General features: G+C 37.5%; 1 protein-coding gene across 5 annotated transcripts in view; it reads right to left on the reverse strand.

The window, feature by feature from the left end:
- EFR3A (EFR3 homolog A) overlaps positions 1-17,559 on the reverse strand; it is a 181,217-nt gene that overhangs the window by 145,438 nt on the left and 18,220 nt on the right. For all 5 annotated transcript variants that reach the window (XR_013824491.1, XR_013824492.1, XR_013824493.1 and 2 more), the window contains exon 2: positions 1,120-1,196. Coding sequence is in view for 2 of the 5 variants with exons in the window: in XM_079901358.1 (XP_079757484.1) it covers positions 1,120-1,196 (77 nt within the window). In the remaining 3 variants the exon portion in view is untranslated. The remainder of the gene's footprint in view (positions 1-1,119; positions 1,197-17,559) is intronic.

Genomic DNA, 17,559 nt, shown 5'->3' on the forward strand with positions numbered 1-17,559 from the left:
TATAAAGGCAGAAACTTTACCACCTGTTTTACTTAACATTTTTCTTACTGATTTATGCATTGTGATTTAATATTTAGTATGCTTTCGCTTTATAGCAGTCAAATGGATGGAAAGCTTCTTAAAGGCAGGTACCATATCTTAGAGTTATTTATATGCCATAAATTATCCAGGATATCTCGCAGCCAAAATATTTAATTGATAGGCCTCCTACAAATTGCTGAATATTTAAATCAGATTTGATTAAAAATGAGGTGTATCTCATAAATTAATATCAAGATAACCAAAAGGTTTCTAGGGTTGGCTACATTTTAAAATAAAGCAACTTCTGGAAGTCAAACCCATGTAACACTTTTTTGTCCCTATCCATTTAACACTAGACTAAAGGAGTCTTGGAAAATTTAAGATAGTGTCAAACAAAATCAATCAAAGACAACTGCTTTGAAACCAGTCGTCTTCCACAATAAAGTAACTTTTATAAAAAATTAAAAAGCACTTAAGTAAAAAGAGAACAAACTCTGCCTGGAATATTCTCCCTTTACTTCTCAATTCTCTTCTGAAAATTGTGTGGCCAACCCTATTTATTCTTTGGATCTTAGCCTAGATTTCATTTCCTTCAGGCCTTTCTTCTCCCAAGCCCAGATTAGATATCATTCCTACCTACTCCAGCAGTACCCTGTACTTATTTCTCTATCACAACATATTCTTTCACACAATATTGTAATTGCCAATTTACTTGTCTAGGAGCTTGGCGAGAGCAGAAGACCAAGTCTGTATTCACAGTTGTGTTCTTTTGGCATTTCATACAAATGATCTGACACTAGTTCATAAATTTTTGGTAAGTGAGTATTACTTGAATTTAGGAACTATACAGACTAAAGAACATCATCCGTCCATCATTCTGAATTTATGCTTTAATCTAAGAAAAGAATCTGAAAGTCAGACAAGCAAGCATGGATCATTTAAAGGTTAAAAAAAAACAGTAGTATAAAAATAGTAGTGTACATGATGAGATTTGGGAGTAAAAGTAGAGAAATGAAATTAGGGAAACCTTTAGGGAGGTCAGCAGGGGGGAAGGATGGGTCAGCAAAGAGAAGGATCAGTAGATGTAGATCAAATTACTTTTGGATCTTCAGGGAATATGTTGTCCACCAGGCGTTTGTAGCGAGGACGCAAAGCTGAACAGCAGCAACACACTCCTGTTCAAAAAGAATAAAATCACAAAGTACAGAGATTAATCGTATTGTAAACTGACCTAGAAATTCAAGTTTCTGAATATTTATGGGTTATTTAAAATAAAGGGGGAAAGTTCAAACAGCCAGAAATAGAAAAAGGCATGCAAATTCAATTATTACTTAAGAAGTGAAAAAGTTAAATTTCTCCTCCCCTCCCCAAAGACACCAGGTCAAAATGAACATGCTAATTAATTACTCCAAAGTTTCAAACCAAACTGTTCAAAATGTTTTGGGGCATGTGTGTGTGTACACACATGCATGCACATTCACATAAAACCTGCCCAATTCATCCTATAAAGCATATACACAACTGGTACCCCACCTTGCCTCCCTTCTGGTCTCATTTCCTACTACTCTCTGCAGCCCCTACCCCTACCTCCACCTCTCTCACCCCCACTTTTCCTGCCCAGCCCCATCCACTCAGCTCCAGCTACAATGGTCTTAAAATGGCAGTTCGCTCCTAGTGTAGCTGGTGAAAACAGTTAACACCTGTATCTATATGATGCATCATACAAAGGAACCACAAGAGTGAGGGAGAATCAACATCAAGGGAAAGTCCAGGAATTTCAAAAAATGCTCAAAGGCTGCTCTATACATTTTCAGTTGCTGGCATCTTGGAAAGGGTCAAGGATTTGGATTAGAAGACCTGGGTTCATTCCAATTGTTTCACTTGAATGGCTACACGACCTTGGGTAAGGCACATCAACTCTCTGGAAAGAACTATGTAAGTAGGAGGGATCCATTTTCTTGTCCTACAAACTAATAACTTAATGGGAATGTTGGTCTTGAGCCATTATAAAATTCTTCCCATGATTTATGAAACTGGAGTATGTGTGTCTGTGTGTAAGTGTGTACTTGTATGTATTTAGAAACCAAAATATGGTATGAGAGAACACTTAAGCTAGAAGTTAAGAGAACGCAGACTTAAGCAGACTTCTATTATCTTATTGAGTAATGTTATTCAACAGACAACTTCTCCAGACCTCACTCTGCTCATGAAGTATACATGACTCATGCATGCAGTCATATACCACGTCAAGTTAAGTGCCCAACAGGCCAAAACATATAAGACTGAGTCCAGATTTGTCATAGAATGGAGCCATTATATTGATAAAAACAAGACAGAATTAAGACAAGTACAGCATCTTTAGTTATCATAAAGCAGTGTGCATACATTATTTAACATTTCCAGCAAATTTGTTAGGTATTATTATCACTACTACTTTACAAGAGTGGAAACTGTAGCAGAACTGACCAAGTAACTTACTCAACAGCAATGGCTGGGTGAGAATCCAATGTCTAACTCTGAAACCTCATGCTCTTTCCACAAACCCAGAGATATTGGTGGTCAAATCAATCAACATCCAAATATTTCATCTGCACCTGCTATGTCCCTAGCCACCATCAGTGGCTAGATGCCACAGATACAAGAAAGTATAAGAGACAAGATCCCTGCCCTTGAGAAGTTCATAAACTTGTTATTAAAAAAAATAGTGAATAATTCAGCAATATATACATAGGCACTACATGCTGATAATGTAAAATGTTATACATTGTTCAGGATGTTTTCTACTTTAATAGAAGAAAAAATTCCAAAGAGTCCATTAGGGAATTTTTTTCAGACTAACACCAAAATACCTGAACTCTTTTTAAAGTCCAAAAGCAAAACACAGGCTAGATTACTAGAAAGAAAAACAAGGGTAAAAGTCAAGTAAGCAAAAGTCATATCTCTGTGTCAACTATACCTAATATAAAAATACTTCAGATGAATATTAATACACTGAAATAAATTAAAATCAAATATGTATCAAGTGATTAACTTATATAGGGCACTGAGCTAGGAACTGCAATGATGAAAGAAGCTTATAACCTGGTAAGAAGATTAGTATGAATACTCTGCTATCACTAACACAAGGCCAAATATAGTAAATTCAAATTGCTATTATGGCAAAGAGAGAATGGAACTGAAAAACAAGTCCCAAAGCTTCAAGTTTCCTGTCAGAATGGTAAATTATGTAATTTTCAATAGGTAAGAAAGAATTCTTAATAAGGTATTATGTCTCACATTGATACTTTCTGATATTATACACTGCTTTTAGTTTAAAGAGGCTTCCAAAAAATGGGGACTTGAAATACACATAATATCCAGTTCCCACTTTCAGGAAGCTTAGGTGTACTGGAAGAGACAGATGAGTAAAAAGACATGGGTAGCATGGGGTTAAAGGGCAGGGGCTCTGGGGTCACACAGACCGTGGTGAACCCAAGGTCTCTCACTGTCCACCTAGGAAGGCACGTTACCTTCTCTTATTTTACCTACATTTCCTTATCAGTTAAATGGGTGTAATAACGCCTTCTTCATATTTATTGGGAAAATGAAATGAAACTATATGTGAAGTTCTTATTAAGGGTGTAATACACAGTAAGCATTCAATAAAATGGTAGTTATTACTAGTAACGCTGTAAGTACTTATAATCGGGGTAAGCAGAGGTGCTTGAGGGCCCTTGAGATAGTATTGCCAGCAACGTGACAACCTTTGCTGAGAATCAATCATCTAAAACTCCAACAAATTTTACATGTGGTTCACAACAAGCCTTCAATAACAAGAGGAGAACCAGTGGGGTAACTGCTGTTTTCTGAACGTGATGTGTGCAGCGCTACACTAAGTACTTTACAGCATCATTCATGTACTCCTACGGCAGCTCTCTGAGGTGCTATTTTCACTTTTGTGTGATAAACGAGAAAACAGAGGCTAAGGGAGGCCCATTTGTCCCATATCATACAGCCGGTAAGGAGAGGAGCTGAGATTCCAAGCAGATCTGATGACTTTAAAGGGTAACTGCCACTCTGAATTCAAGTACCAGACAATTTCTAAATTACTTTAAACATTTTAGCTCTCCACAAACCACTACCCATGAACATGACTGCAGGAATGAGTCTGGCTAACAGATGAGGAACGCACTGCCATGGAGGTAAATAAACAATCACAGTGAGCTTCTCCAGGAGGTTCAAAACGAAACAAAACAAAAACAACTTCTTGACCACTTACTATGCATGAAAACTTACCAACTATAGAGAAGACAGATGAAACTAGATTTGAAAGCTTCAATTTACTCAGGTTTCTATAAAATGATAACATACTGAAGGTAATACAAGGTGAAAGTGAGTGGTAACAGTAATCACAAAAGAACTCTATTTTAAATAAGACAATTCTGTACTTATAAACACCACAAGAACAAGTAAAATAAAATCATTGGACCTACTGAGGCACAGAAATGTGGGTGACTCCCTTGCTGAAGTCAGTTCATAAGGCTTTTCGAGTTCAGCTGCAGGTACCTGAACATAGTCCTTCATGTTGTAGGAGACGATTTTCTAGCTGATCTTCCTGCTTAGATCCTTTTACCTACTGTGCAGGAAGCGCCTAGTTCACTTTACTTGTAATTAATTAGCAGAAGGTTCTAATACACTGTAACTTAGCTAACGTGTTGACATCAAATATAAAGCTATGGAGAACTTGATAATATCCCTATCAAATTCTGCTGACAAGGCCAAACAGCTTAAACAAGACACTATTAAAGTATTGTATTGCTAGTTTACTAAATATAGATTTTCATATAGTTTGAATAAGAAAATAAACTTATATGGTTTTCTTAAAGCATTCCTTTAATTCCTCCTCATCCTAGCTTCTGATCCCTTCCAACAAACTCCTCAGTTTTCTGCTTCCCAACCTCATCTTGTCCAAAGGAAAAAGGGGCTAAGCATATCACAAGAAAGCCTCAAGCAACTGGCAGGTCTAAGCAATACGAATTCTTCCTTTAAATTTAATTCTAACACATAAAGGACAAGGTAATTCACCATTCTCCTCCTGCAGCATATGGAATTTAGAACCCTACGTATGATATAGCAGGAGGAGAAACAGGAAGTCTCAAGTAGGTAAGTGAACTATGGGAAAATGGAACTGGGGCATAGCTGGAAAGAAAAATTATGACCCAAAAAAAAGTGCCAAGCTGCATATTACAGTGGTGTGCACACAGGCTCATGGGGCAACCTGTTCAATAATGCTCTCTGAGCCTTAGTGAGGAAACAGAAAAATCCTACCCATCTCTCAGGGTTAGGAGTACTAAATCAATATAAAAAATTGCCTGGAATATAGAAGCCACTTTAAAAACATTATATATATATATATATATATATATATATATATATATATATATATATATATAAAACCTTTTGGAAAATTTTTTTTTTTTTGGTAAATTCTGCTCTCCTAAATTAACCATTTCTTCTTTAAAGACACCCAAGACACCATGTGGATTCACCAGCATCTCCTAGTCCTCGCCTCAGGCAGGAGTGAAATGTATCGACCTCTATCGTCCTCCTTCTTTCATGGTGAGGTGTCAGAAATAATTTCCAACCCGTCCTGATCCAACAGGCATTCACAGAAGGACTTGAGTAGCTGCACAGAAAACCTCATGGCTGAGCTGACAGAAGCCATGGATCGGGGACATGGGCATACAGGGATGCTGGGAGAATTCTGCTTAATGGGGCCAATAATCTAAGTGGTTGGTCCACCGGTGAGGACTCCTAGTTTGTGATGACGTTTGCTTTCCTATGCAGCTTTGTAAGTCTGGGAGTTTGGATAATTAATTAAGACCCCTTTTAAAATAAGTTACTTATGCTTTCAACTAACTATATTACCAATGATAATTTAAATCTAACTGGAAATAGTAATATCTCCAGTATTAAATTATTAATAATTACACTATTAAAAAAATAATAATTACAATATTAATGTCTATTATTAAACACCATCATGGCACTGGGTACTTGGGAAAAAGCTATCCTCTAAAACAAAAATAATGAAGTTGAAGAATGTTTAGATCTTATGATGGGAACCAACTGTATGATTTTGAATTAGGTTTGTCTCATGATCTATTAAAGGAGAAATTAACAGTATCTATAACTTCTACAAAACAATTATATTATCTCTGTTAATTCTAACATGTAATGCATTAGGAATTCTCTGGCATATTTAGGGCTTCCTAAGTGTCATACTTTCCAATGGGAATGGCTATGATTACTGGATTTTGGTCTTTATGATATTTCTATCATTGTATCTATAACAAATTATTGTACTTATTTATACACATGTCTGTCTTTCCCCCCTGAAGATGAGTCACTCCAACATAAAGCCCATATGGTTTGTTCATTGTTGTGTGTGTCTGGAATATAGCAGACATTCACAAAAAATGTTCCTTCACTAAATGAATTTGGACCCAAAGTTCACTGGTAAACAAAATGAATTTAATATCTGTTGATATGTGCTATAAAAATCAAAATGATAAAGTACACTGTCCACCACAAAATACTAAATAAATGCCAGAACAATGTAATTTCTCCAGCGAACAGCTGACCGTGTCAAATGAATCACTCTAAACAATTCATGCTTTATTTTTAGGCCTAGTGGAAGCTATCAGTAATCAAGGTGAAAAGAGACAGCGTGTTTTTCTATTAGAAGATTTAAAAAATTCACTACTTCAAGACCTCGAGCTCTATGGTATCCAAAGCCCTTTAAAAGAGTCTGCATCAGGGCTTCCCTAGTGGTGCAGTGGTTGAGGGTCCGCCTGCTGATGCAGGGGACACAGGTTCATGCCCCGTTCCGGGAAGATCCCACGTGCCGTGGAGCGGCTGGGTCCGTGAGCCATGGCCGCTGAGCCTGCGCGTCCGGAGCCTGTGCTCCGCAACGGGAGAGGCCACAACAGTGAGAGGCCCGCGTACCACACAAAAAAAAAGAGTCTGTGTCACATATATTCTCTTCAAGGTTAAAATTAAAAGTCAAGTTATTCATTCAGTTAGTGTCAGAACAAGACATTCACTTCATACAATTAAAAGACTTAGTAATATTACAGTCCCACTCACACATATCCCTCCCAAGTACTGAACACTTAATATGCAGATTTACATATACCATACACACACATATAGACACCATATATAAAGCCTGTAATACGGGTGTTATTCCTGCACTTCAACACATGCACAAGGTACTGGGTTAAGAGCCACAGAGGATCAATAAGGTAACTATCTACTTGAAAAGACAAAGGTTTAAAAATTGAAATTTAAAACAAGATTTGGACAACACTGGAGGACAAGGGACATCTAATGTCAAATGGACCACATGGCCATAGGGCCACAGAAGTTGAGAGAAGAGAGAAAGCACTCCCAGGTCAAATGAAGGCAGGTTTTGTGAAGGACATAGGATTTGAGCTGAGGGCTCCCCCTGAAGAACAAGTAGACTGAACTATAAGGATACACTGAAGACAGTGGAGGACAATGACAGGCAGATGGAACAGTGCAAGTTTCACTGTGGAGGACGCTGCATGGAAAACCCAAAAGGCGTTTTCTAATGACCCAGAGCTTAGAAAGGAAGGAACATAGAAGGCGGCACAAAGGAAGCAGCAAAAGGGTTTGGTGACTAATTAGACAGGGGTCAAAGTAAAATGGGAACAAAATAGTCTTATCTTTAGGAAAGTGTTCCTTTTGAAAGGATTCTAATCCATTAGAGGAGTATTTTATTACATGATTCTTTCCGCATGTAATTCTATACGTTCTCTCCTTTCATTCTCAATTTCACTACTTGTTCTTTATTCCCAGGCACATAAACTTCATGGAAAAGAGGACAACAAAGGCAGTAAATGGAATTAAAGTTCCAATTCTTTTTTAAAAGATGGTCTTTCCACTGCATTGCAATACTTGCCTCTACAAAAGGCATAACATGGACAAAACTCTGCACACTTCACAAAACTACTCTGAGGGTTTCCCTGGTGGCGCAGTGGTTGAGAGTCCGCCTGCCGATGCAGGGGACACGGGTTCGTGCCCCAGTCCGGGAAGATCCCACATGCCGCGGAGCGGCTGGGCCCGTGAGCCATGGCCGCTGAGCCTGCGTGTCCGGAGCCTGTGCCCCGCAACAGGAGAGGCCACAACAGTGAGAGGCCCGCGTAACAAAAAAAACAAAACAAAACAAAACAAAACACTACTCTGAGATACTCTCTGTAGGGAAAAAACAGCATTTTGCTGCATCAACTAGTGATCAGTCTGTACTCAACACATTTTTCCCCCACTATCACAATTTTAAAGGAAAAAAATATATTAGGCATTGTCCTACTTACAGTCAATTTACAGATTTATACATAGACTTTACAGTATACTATCATACTTAACTGAAAAAAAATATTACTCAATAGAGTTACACAAGGACAAGAGCAATAAAATACAGAATAATCATGGCTTTTAGAAAATCTAATCCTGCAAGATTGCATTTGAAAACCTTTTGGAATCCTCCTATGAAAAAAAAATACCACAAACATTAAAATAAGGAAATACAATTCTCTATTCATTTCATCTGATGTTGGCTTAGTTTGCAAAACAAATAAGAAAGGATCCACTGGATGACACAGAAACCAGAGCTGCAACAGGAAAACAGGAAAAAAAAAAGTACTCACACCTCTGTCCCCACCACCATTAGGACATAATGTATGGTTCATCCCTACTTCTAAGACCATATGACCAGATGCTGCGTGCCACAGACCTTCTTCAAGTGCACTCAGGGGTGGTCTTGGAAGGGAGTACACAGCGCTCCAGTGTCCCCATCTCCGGAGGTAAGAAATTAGATGAGGCAGAACTGAAAACTGAAATAGTATGTGATTTCCTTTTTTGTTTAATAGATAAAATACTGACTAAAGGTCCTCTATGATAATGTCCGTAGAACTGTTAAGAATTACAAAAGGAATCACATTTTCTCAAGATGTAATTGTTTAAAAAAGCATGTGAACAACAACTTTCCTCTTGAATCCACACCATGGTACTGACTATTATATTGATAATTATTTTGCACAATTAATGTGTTTGGGGGGAAGAGAGAATTATGTAATGGTCAAAGATAAATTTCAGGATTATGATTAAGATAGAGGAAGAAGGGCATAGGGCAAATCAGAGCATGCAAAATTTATAGCGTAACTGAGAAGGTAAAGTACTAAAGCACAAATGCGTTTTAAGAGTCCTATTTAAAACACAGTCTACCAAAAACTCTAGCTGACAAAAAACCCTTTATCTTCAAAAGGAGATTTAACACCCAGCTAGGGAAACAGTTGGCCAAGTAATTGAGGGCTCCGACAGTTTCCATCTCTGTAGTATATTTCAACAAACCAATCTTTGGAGCTTTGTACAAAAACTTACTTTCCACTTCTCAGAGCAAATCTTGGTAAATATGTAATATGACAAAGCTAGCCAAAGAGTACAGGAGTATCCTACATTAAGAAGGAAATGTGTTCTTCAAAGATAAACAAAAACTGAGATCAGGGTATATCTAAATTCCTTTACTATGGAAAAGAACAAAAGAAACTGAACTTACAACTTTCCCTTTAGTTAGAACTTCTTGTAAAGACCCTTAACATGAACAAATGTTCATGGAACACCATGGGATATTGTTTTTTTATGTGTTCTTGAACATTGTTTTTCTTATATCAATGCCTAGACATAAGCTAATGGCCCAAGAATTCTCTCTCACCCATTTAGAATCCATTTTGAAAGGGCAAAATTTTCTTGAGACAGCCAAAACCTTCTATTGTATAGTTCAAAAATAAGATTAAAATAAGTTAAAAATTCCACATTTAAAAAACACAAAAATTCTCAATAAAAATAAAGGTGCTATTAGTGCTACTTGTTAGAGGACAACAAAACTTCAGGGTCTAGGAATCCTCACATTAGAAATCAAAATACAGAAAGAGCCACTAACATTAACACAGCAAAGACAAACTTACAGAGCCTCAGAAGGACCTCTATGGATAAGTAAAGGCAAGAACTCCATTTGCAAATCACTGATTCAGATGGTTGTGAGGCCCAGGGATGCTTAGTAATTTAGCATCTCTAGAGTGACTTGAGGATGCTATTAATAATTATGCCAGGACCAGTGATATAAATCTTGGCAGTCACAGGCAACCTAGGACCTAGGATTATCCTTATTCTCTTAGACGGAGTATCGGGACATGTCTAAAGGCATCAAACAAAGTAGACAAGTTTTCAGTTATAGCTACAAAATGAGGAAAAGCAACAACAATCCAGCCAAGGAAGATAAAGAAAAAGGTAAGAAAAAAAAAAAGAAACATAGAACATTGGTTAAAAAAATAATAATAACTTAAGAGTTTACCTGGCTTTAATTTTTCTAGTATATAATAACTACAATCATAATATATCAAATGATGTAATAATTTTTGTTATTAACTGGTAAATTCCCTGCACATCTGTAATTAATGTTCTATCAAATGCCTACTACAGTCAAGGTACGAAGCTAGGGACTGTGATGGGATGTGTGAATAAGTCACAAAACTGGTTCCTAACATGAAGACCTTCAAAATATAACAAAACTGTTTTTTGTTTTTCATTATTTTTTAGATTCCATATATGTGTTAGCATACGGTATCTGTTTTTCTCTTCCTCGGGGCAGGACAGGAATAAAGATGCAGACGTACAAAATGGACTTGAGGACACAGGGATGGGGAAGGGTAAGCTGGGACAAAGTGAGAGAGTGGCATGGACATATACACACTCCCAAATGTAAAACGGATAGCTAGTGGGAAGCAGCCGCATAGCACAGGGAGATCAGCTTGGTGCTTTGTGACCACCTAGAGGGGTGGGATAGGGAGGGTGGGAGGGAGATGGAAGAGGGAGGGGATATGGGGATATGTGTATATGTATAGCTGATTCACTTTGTTATACAGAGGAAACTAACACACCACTGTAAAACAATTATACTCCAATAAGGATGTTAAAAATTTTTTTTAAATATCAAGCAACAACAACAAAAAATACTAACAAAATTGTAAGAAATCAATACTACAGAAAACAAGATGAGTATTCCTTTACTAAAAAGAAAAGGCAGATGCAAACAAAACCATAATGGCAAGTAACCAAATTCACCCTCAGTCTCCAGGTAGAATTATATATATCGAATTATGCTGATTTTTCTACCACACTCTTAACACAAACGTTATCTCTAGGGAACAGTTAGAACACCCTCAACTTCCTTAACTAAAACAACACTCTCAACTCTTCTGCTTTTATGGTGTGAATGTGTTTATTACTCTCTTTTGTTAAAAGGTTACCTCATAAGAAATCCTACCTAAGTAAACTGTGTTTCCATAGTACAATGCTTTCCTTAGGGTTCTATGAGGCATCTGAAAAAGAGTCTACTGGAATATATGTTTTTAACTGAATACTCCCTGGTCCCAGCCAGGACCTTCTGAGTCAGTCTCTAGAGATGGGATACCAGAACTCCTATTTCTAGAAATAACCCCCGCTTCCTACTATGACCATTCAAGTTCTCAAGAACCACTCCCCTTGCATAATGATTTAAAGAACTACGTATATGATTTTTTCTTATTGTGTACTTGAGGTACGCAGGACATTGTACTTACTACCTAATCTACGCAATGGGTAAAAAATTATAATACCGGCGGCATCTTAAGTTCATCTAATACATTATAATAAATGAATCATATAAAGCACCATTTATGAGACCAAATGAATGACAGAGATGATAAATGCTAGGGCATTTGGAAACAACGTCACAGAAGATACTGACCTGATAGAACTTCACTGCCAACAGTGCACTGGTATTCGTGGCTGAGGTCTCTAGAACTTCCCCATCACTGTGAGATGCCACCACCATACCTCCCTGTGGACTAGATTTTCTAAGCAACTTACGTTAAGTGAATACTTGGCAGACCCATGCTGGAGGTAAATCAGGGCGAGGCACTAAATGGCCTTTAAAATCCTAAATCAAGTACTGGAGCAAAGGAAAACAAATTACCATGGTCAGACGTCGCACATGATTTTCTAAAATATGACCACAGCTTTGAAATTTCCCCTTTTCCTAAAAGACTGCTCTGGCATGCTTCTCTGTATTGCATGTCACTTTATCCTTAAAATGATCAGTCCTTGGAATTTATTTTACATGCAATAGCTAAAGAATGAGCTATACAGTTTGGAAAAATTTTCTATTCTCCCGACCTACCTTTCCTAGAGAAATTTCTATTATAAGGAGGAAGCGTGACTTATTTTACTGGTGAGTCTGGACAAAGGAACTGAGCGTGCCTTGAAACATAAGCTCCGGATATGTATCCTTAGCACTTATGCAATGCCCAGCGCATAGAGTGAGTGCATATCTGTTTGTTGAATGAATGAACAGTGCACTCTCAAAGGTTTCTCTTTCAAATCTGCATTCTGCAAGTCACTCTTTCTGCCTCTACGTGATCAGTATATTTGGTCCTGGAAGGCTGTCTCTACGTGGCCACTAGGGGGTTACCCAGAAGTCTAACTCAAGAGTGTCCTCCTTGCAGAAGGCTGGTAAGTGCATTTGCTCTGCCAACCTGGAATGTCCCTTAGACACATCGCTAGAAAGTCTAGATTTGGCTGGAAAGTAAGTGGGAAGCCTGATGATAGACAAAAGTCAAACCATATTTTCTGACCCGGCTTTACTAGTAATAAAGCTCATATTTTGACTTTTATCAGTCTGATATTTATATTTCTCTCAATTGGTTCCAAATTCAGAGGGGAACAAGGGTGCAACTGCTACAGTCTTAAAATCAACTGATATATCTAATTGGAAAAAACACATACACAATCACATTAATTCTTTTAGCAAGGTTTTCATGAGACCTGCCATGCCCCAGGCACTAGGCTAAATGCAGGGAAGACAAATACAGGTCGCAGTCCCTGGCCTTCAGGAGCTCATAGTCTGATAAGAGAAGATAATCACATACAAAGAGAATTATAACTCTATGTGACAACAGCTATGACAGAAGAGACTGCTATAGGAGAACCGTAGTGCAGCCCTAACCTTCCTGCAAGAAGTAATAACTAAACTAAGTCTTGAAGAAGAAGTAGGAATTCAGCAAAGGGGGGAGGATTATCATTCTAGGTGGAGAGAGCCACATGTTAAGAACAAGAGTGTAGTTTTAATTTGCAAACAAACATAAAGTTCTGCAATATGAGAGAAATGGCTAGACAAACTTGTAGGAAGCCGACTTGGAGACCAACTGAACTTAGAAGGTACAAAGAGGGAGGAGTCAAAAGGAACAGACAGGGTAGTTTGGACAAGTGGTTGGATGGTGGTGTCCAATAAGGAACAGAGGAAGACAAATTTGGGGGTAGGAGGAAGTATCAAAAAGAGAATAAATTTTCTTTTGCACAGGTTAAACTTGAGGTTACAAACCTGAAAGTGGGACATCCTGTAGTAGGCAAGTGATCTAGACTAGAAATATAAATTTAAGAACCAAAAGCATATAAATGATAGCAAAAGCAACTAGTTTGAGTAGCTAAGGTCGTCAAAGAAAAATAGGATGTAATTGGGGAGAGAATCCTGGGGAAAGCAAACATTTAAATAATGACTGGCAGAGAAGGAAGTGAAAGGGAAGATATTTAAAGAAATAGGAAGAAAACTACAAAAAGAATAGTGTTAGAGAAAACAAAGGAGAGTTTTCCAAATCCTATACCTTCTATAAAAGTACCAATTACATAGATAAAATAAGAACTCCAAAAATAAATAAATAAATAAGAAAGACTCCAAGAATGAGGAAACAGCAGAAAAAGAAATTAAGAGCATTTTTAAAAACAAGTAAACTGAAAATCTCAGACTTTACAGTAATATAAATTAAAATTTCAAGATATGTTAAATATTTTAACCCAAACTAAATCAAAGCAGTGGCAGTTTCAAAATATCCAGAATGAAAGTCACTGTTTTACAGACTCTACACTTGATGTGGGAAAAAATAAAGAGACTAATCACATAATTTACAATGATTATAGGCTCTTACTAAAAATAAAATGATGGATAATATGAAATATCCCTTAAAAGGAACTAGTAATGTATTTCATTACTATTTTAATTAGTTTTTAGTAAGATACAAGTCTATCTGAAATACAGAACTAGATGATGTTCTATAATTTTTAGTAAATAATGAAGGATAAAATAATTGATTAGAATGAGATAATTGCAAAATAAAAGTTCTACTAAAATAAAGATTGGGGCTTCCCTGGTGGGGCAATGGTTGAGAGCCCGCCTGCCGATGCAGGGGACACAGGTTCGTGCCCCGGTCCTCCGGGAGGGTCCCACGTGCCGCGGAGCGGCTGGGCCCGTGGGCCATGGCCGCTGGGCCTGCGCGTCCACAGCCTGTGCTCCACAACGGGAGAGGTCTCAACAGTGAGAGGCCCACATACCGAAAAAAAAAAATGAATTGCTGTTGGATTTGACTAACTGTAGATAGACTGTGGTATGGTAGATTTGAAGGCTACCAAATGCAATTCATAATGCTTAACAAAAACTTTCATTCTTTGAGTTTGAAGAAATGTTTACCACAGAATGTATCATGTAGTAAATGTCAAAATATCAGGTACTACCCAAATACTTAAAAGACATCACGTAAAAAAAGGACTAGTCTGTAATGCCCTCAAAGAATAGAACTTCGACAAAAGTAGTCAAAATAACTGAGAACTCTCTGAGACCTTCCAAACAGGATCATCTGTCAGTTGCTGTCCAGATTCAAACTAGAGGTTAGATTAAGTAATCTAAGATTCCTTCTAACTCTAAATACACATGACATTCCAACTCAGCTGCAAAACAAATATTAATGAATACCAATTATGTGGAAAGTACTATACAAGGTATGGTGGAAGGTACAGAAAAGACCAGCAATGGAAACTATTATTTAACAAGGACTCATATGCTTTGATACTTCCCTTCTAAATTAACTTGCTTTGCAGGTAATAAGGAAGTCTAATTAACTTCTTGGTAAACAAAACACTTTACACTAAAATGAGATGAACGTTTAAAGTTCAAACCTTGACACCTTCACAGAAAGATAGACAAGATGAAAAGGCAGAGGGCTATGTACCAGATGAAGGAAGAAGATAAAACCCCAGAAAAACAACTAAATGAAATGGAGATAGGCAAGCTTCCAGAAAAAGAATTCAGAATAATGATAGTGAAGATGATCCAGGACCTCGGAAAAAGAATGGAGGCAAAGGTCGAAAAGATGCAAGAAATGTTTAACAAAGATCTAGAAGAATTAAAGAACAAACAAATACAGATGAACAATACAATACTGAAATGAAAAATACACTAGAAGGAATCAGTAGCAGAATAACTGAGGCAGAAGAACGGATAAGTGAACTGGAAGACAGAATGGTGGAATTCACTGCTTTGGAACAGAATAAAGAAAACAGAATGAAAAGAAATGAAGACAGCCTAAGAGACCTCTGGGACAACATTTGCATTATAGGGGTCCCAGAAGGAGAAGAGAGAGAGAAAGGACCCGAGAAAATATTTGAAGAGATTATAGTCGAAAACTTCCCTAACATGGGAAAGGAAATAGCCACCCAAGTCCAGGAAGCACAGAGAGTCCCATACAGGATAAACCCAAGGAGAAACAGGCCGAGACACATAGTAATCAAATTGGCAAAAATTAAAGACAAAGAAAAATTATTGAAAGCAGCAAGGGAAAAATGACAAATAACATACAAGGGAACTCCCATAAGGTTAACAGCTAATTTCTCCTCAGCAGAAACTCTACAAGCCAGAGGGAGTGGCATGATATACTTAGAGTGATGAAAGGGAAGAACCTACAACCAAGATTACTCTACCCAGCAAGGATCTCACTCCGATTCAATGGAGAAATGAAAGCTGCAGTAGCAATACTCATATCAGATAAAATAGACTTTAAAATAAAGAATGTTGGGGGCTTCCGTGGTGGCACAGTGGTTGAGAGTCCGCCTGCCAATGCAGGAGACACGGGTTCGTGCTCCAGTCTGGGAAGATCCCACATGCCGTGGAGCGGCTGGGCCCGTGAGCCATGGCCGCTGATCCTGCGCGTCCGGAGCCTGTGTTCCACAACAGTGAGAGGCCCGCATACCACAAAAAAAAAAAAAAAAAAAAAAAAAGTTACAAGAGACAAGGAAGGACACTATGTAATGACCAGGGATCAATCCAAGAAGATATAACAATTATAAATATATATGCACCCAGCATAGGAGCACCTCAATACATAAGGCAATTGCTAACAGCTCTAAAAGAGGAAACCAACAGTAACACAATAATAGTGGGGGACTTTAACACCTCACTTACACCAATGGAGAGATCACCCAAACAGAAAATTAACAAGGAAACACAAGCTTTAAATGACACAACAGACCATATAGATTTAAGTGATATTCATAGGACATTCCATCCAAAAACAGCAGATTACACTTTCTTCCCAAGTGCACATGGAACATTCTCCAGGATAGATCACATCTTGGGTCACAAATCAAGCCTCAGTAAATTTAAGGAAACTGAAATCATATCAAGCATCTTTTCTGACCACAACGCTATGAGATTAGAAATTAATTACAAGGAAAAAAACGTAAAAAACACAAACACATGGAGGCTAAACAATACATTACTAAAGAACCAAGAGATCACTGAAGAAATCAAAGAGAAAATCAAAAAATACCTAGAGACAAATGACAATGAAAACACAACAATCCAAAACCTATGGGATGCATAAAAAGCAGTTCTAAGAGGGAAGTTTATAGCAATACAAGCCTTCCTCAAGAAACAAGAAAAAATTCAAATAAACAATCTAACGTTCCACCTAGAGGAACGAGAGAAAGAAGAACAAACAAAACCCAAATTTATCAGAAGGAAAGAAATCATAAAGATCAGAGCAGAAGTAAATGACATAAAAACAAAGAAAACAATAGCAAAGATCAATAAAACTAAAAGCTGGTCCTTTGAGAAGATAAACAAAATTGATAAACCATTAGCCAGACTCATCAAGGAAAAGAGGGAGAGGGCTCAAATCAATAAAATTAGAAATGAAGGAGAAGTTACAACAGGGATGGCAGAAATACAAAGCATCCTGAGAGACTACTACAAGCAACTCAATAAAATGTTGCCAATAAAATGGACAACCTGGAAGAAATGGACAAATTCTTAGAAAGGTATAACCTTCCAAGACTGAACCAGGAAGAAACAGAAGATATGACCAGACCAATCACCAAGTAATGAAATTGAAACTTTCATTAAACTGATTAAAAATCTTCCAACAAACAAAAGTCCAGGACCAGATGGCTCACAGGTGAATTCTATCAAACATTTAGAGAAGAGCTAACACCCATCCTTCTCAAACTCTTCCAAAAAATTGCAGAGGAAGGAAAACTCCCAAACTCATTGTATGAGGCCACCATCACCCTGATACCAAAACCAGACAAAGATACTACAAAAAAAGAAAATTA

The sequence above is a fragment of the Stenella coeruleoalba genome (assembly GCF_951394435.1).
Source record: "Stenella coeruleoalba genome assembly, chromosome: 17".
Lineage (NCBI taxonomy): Eukaryota > Metazoa > Chordata > Mammalia > Artiodactyla > Delphinidae > Stenella > Stenella coeruleoalba.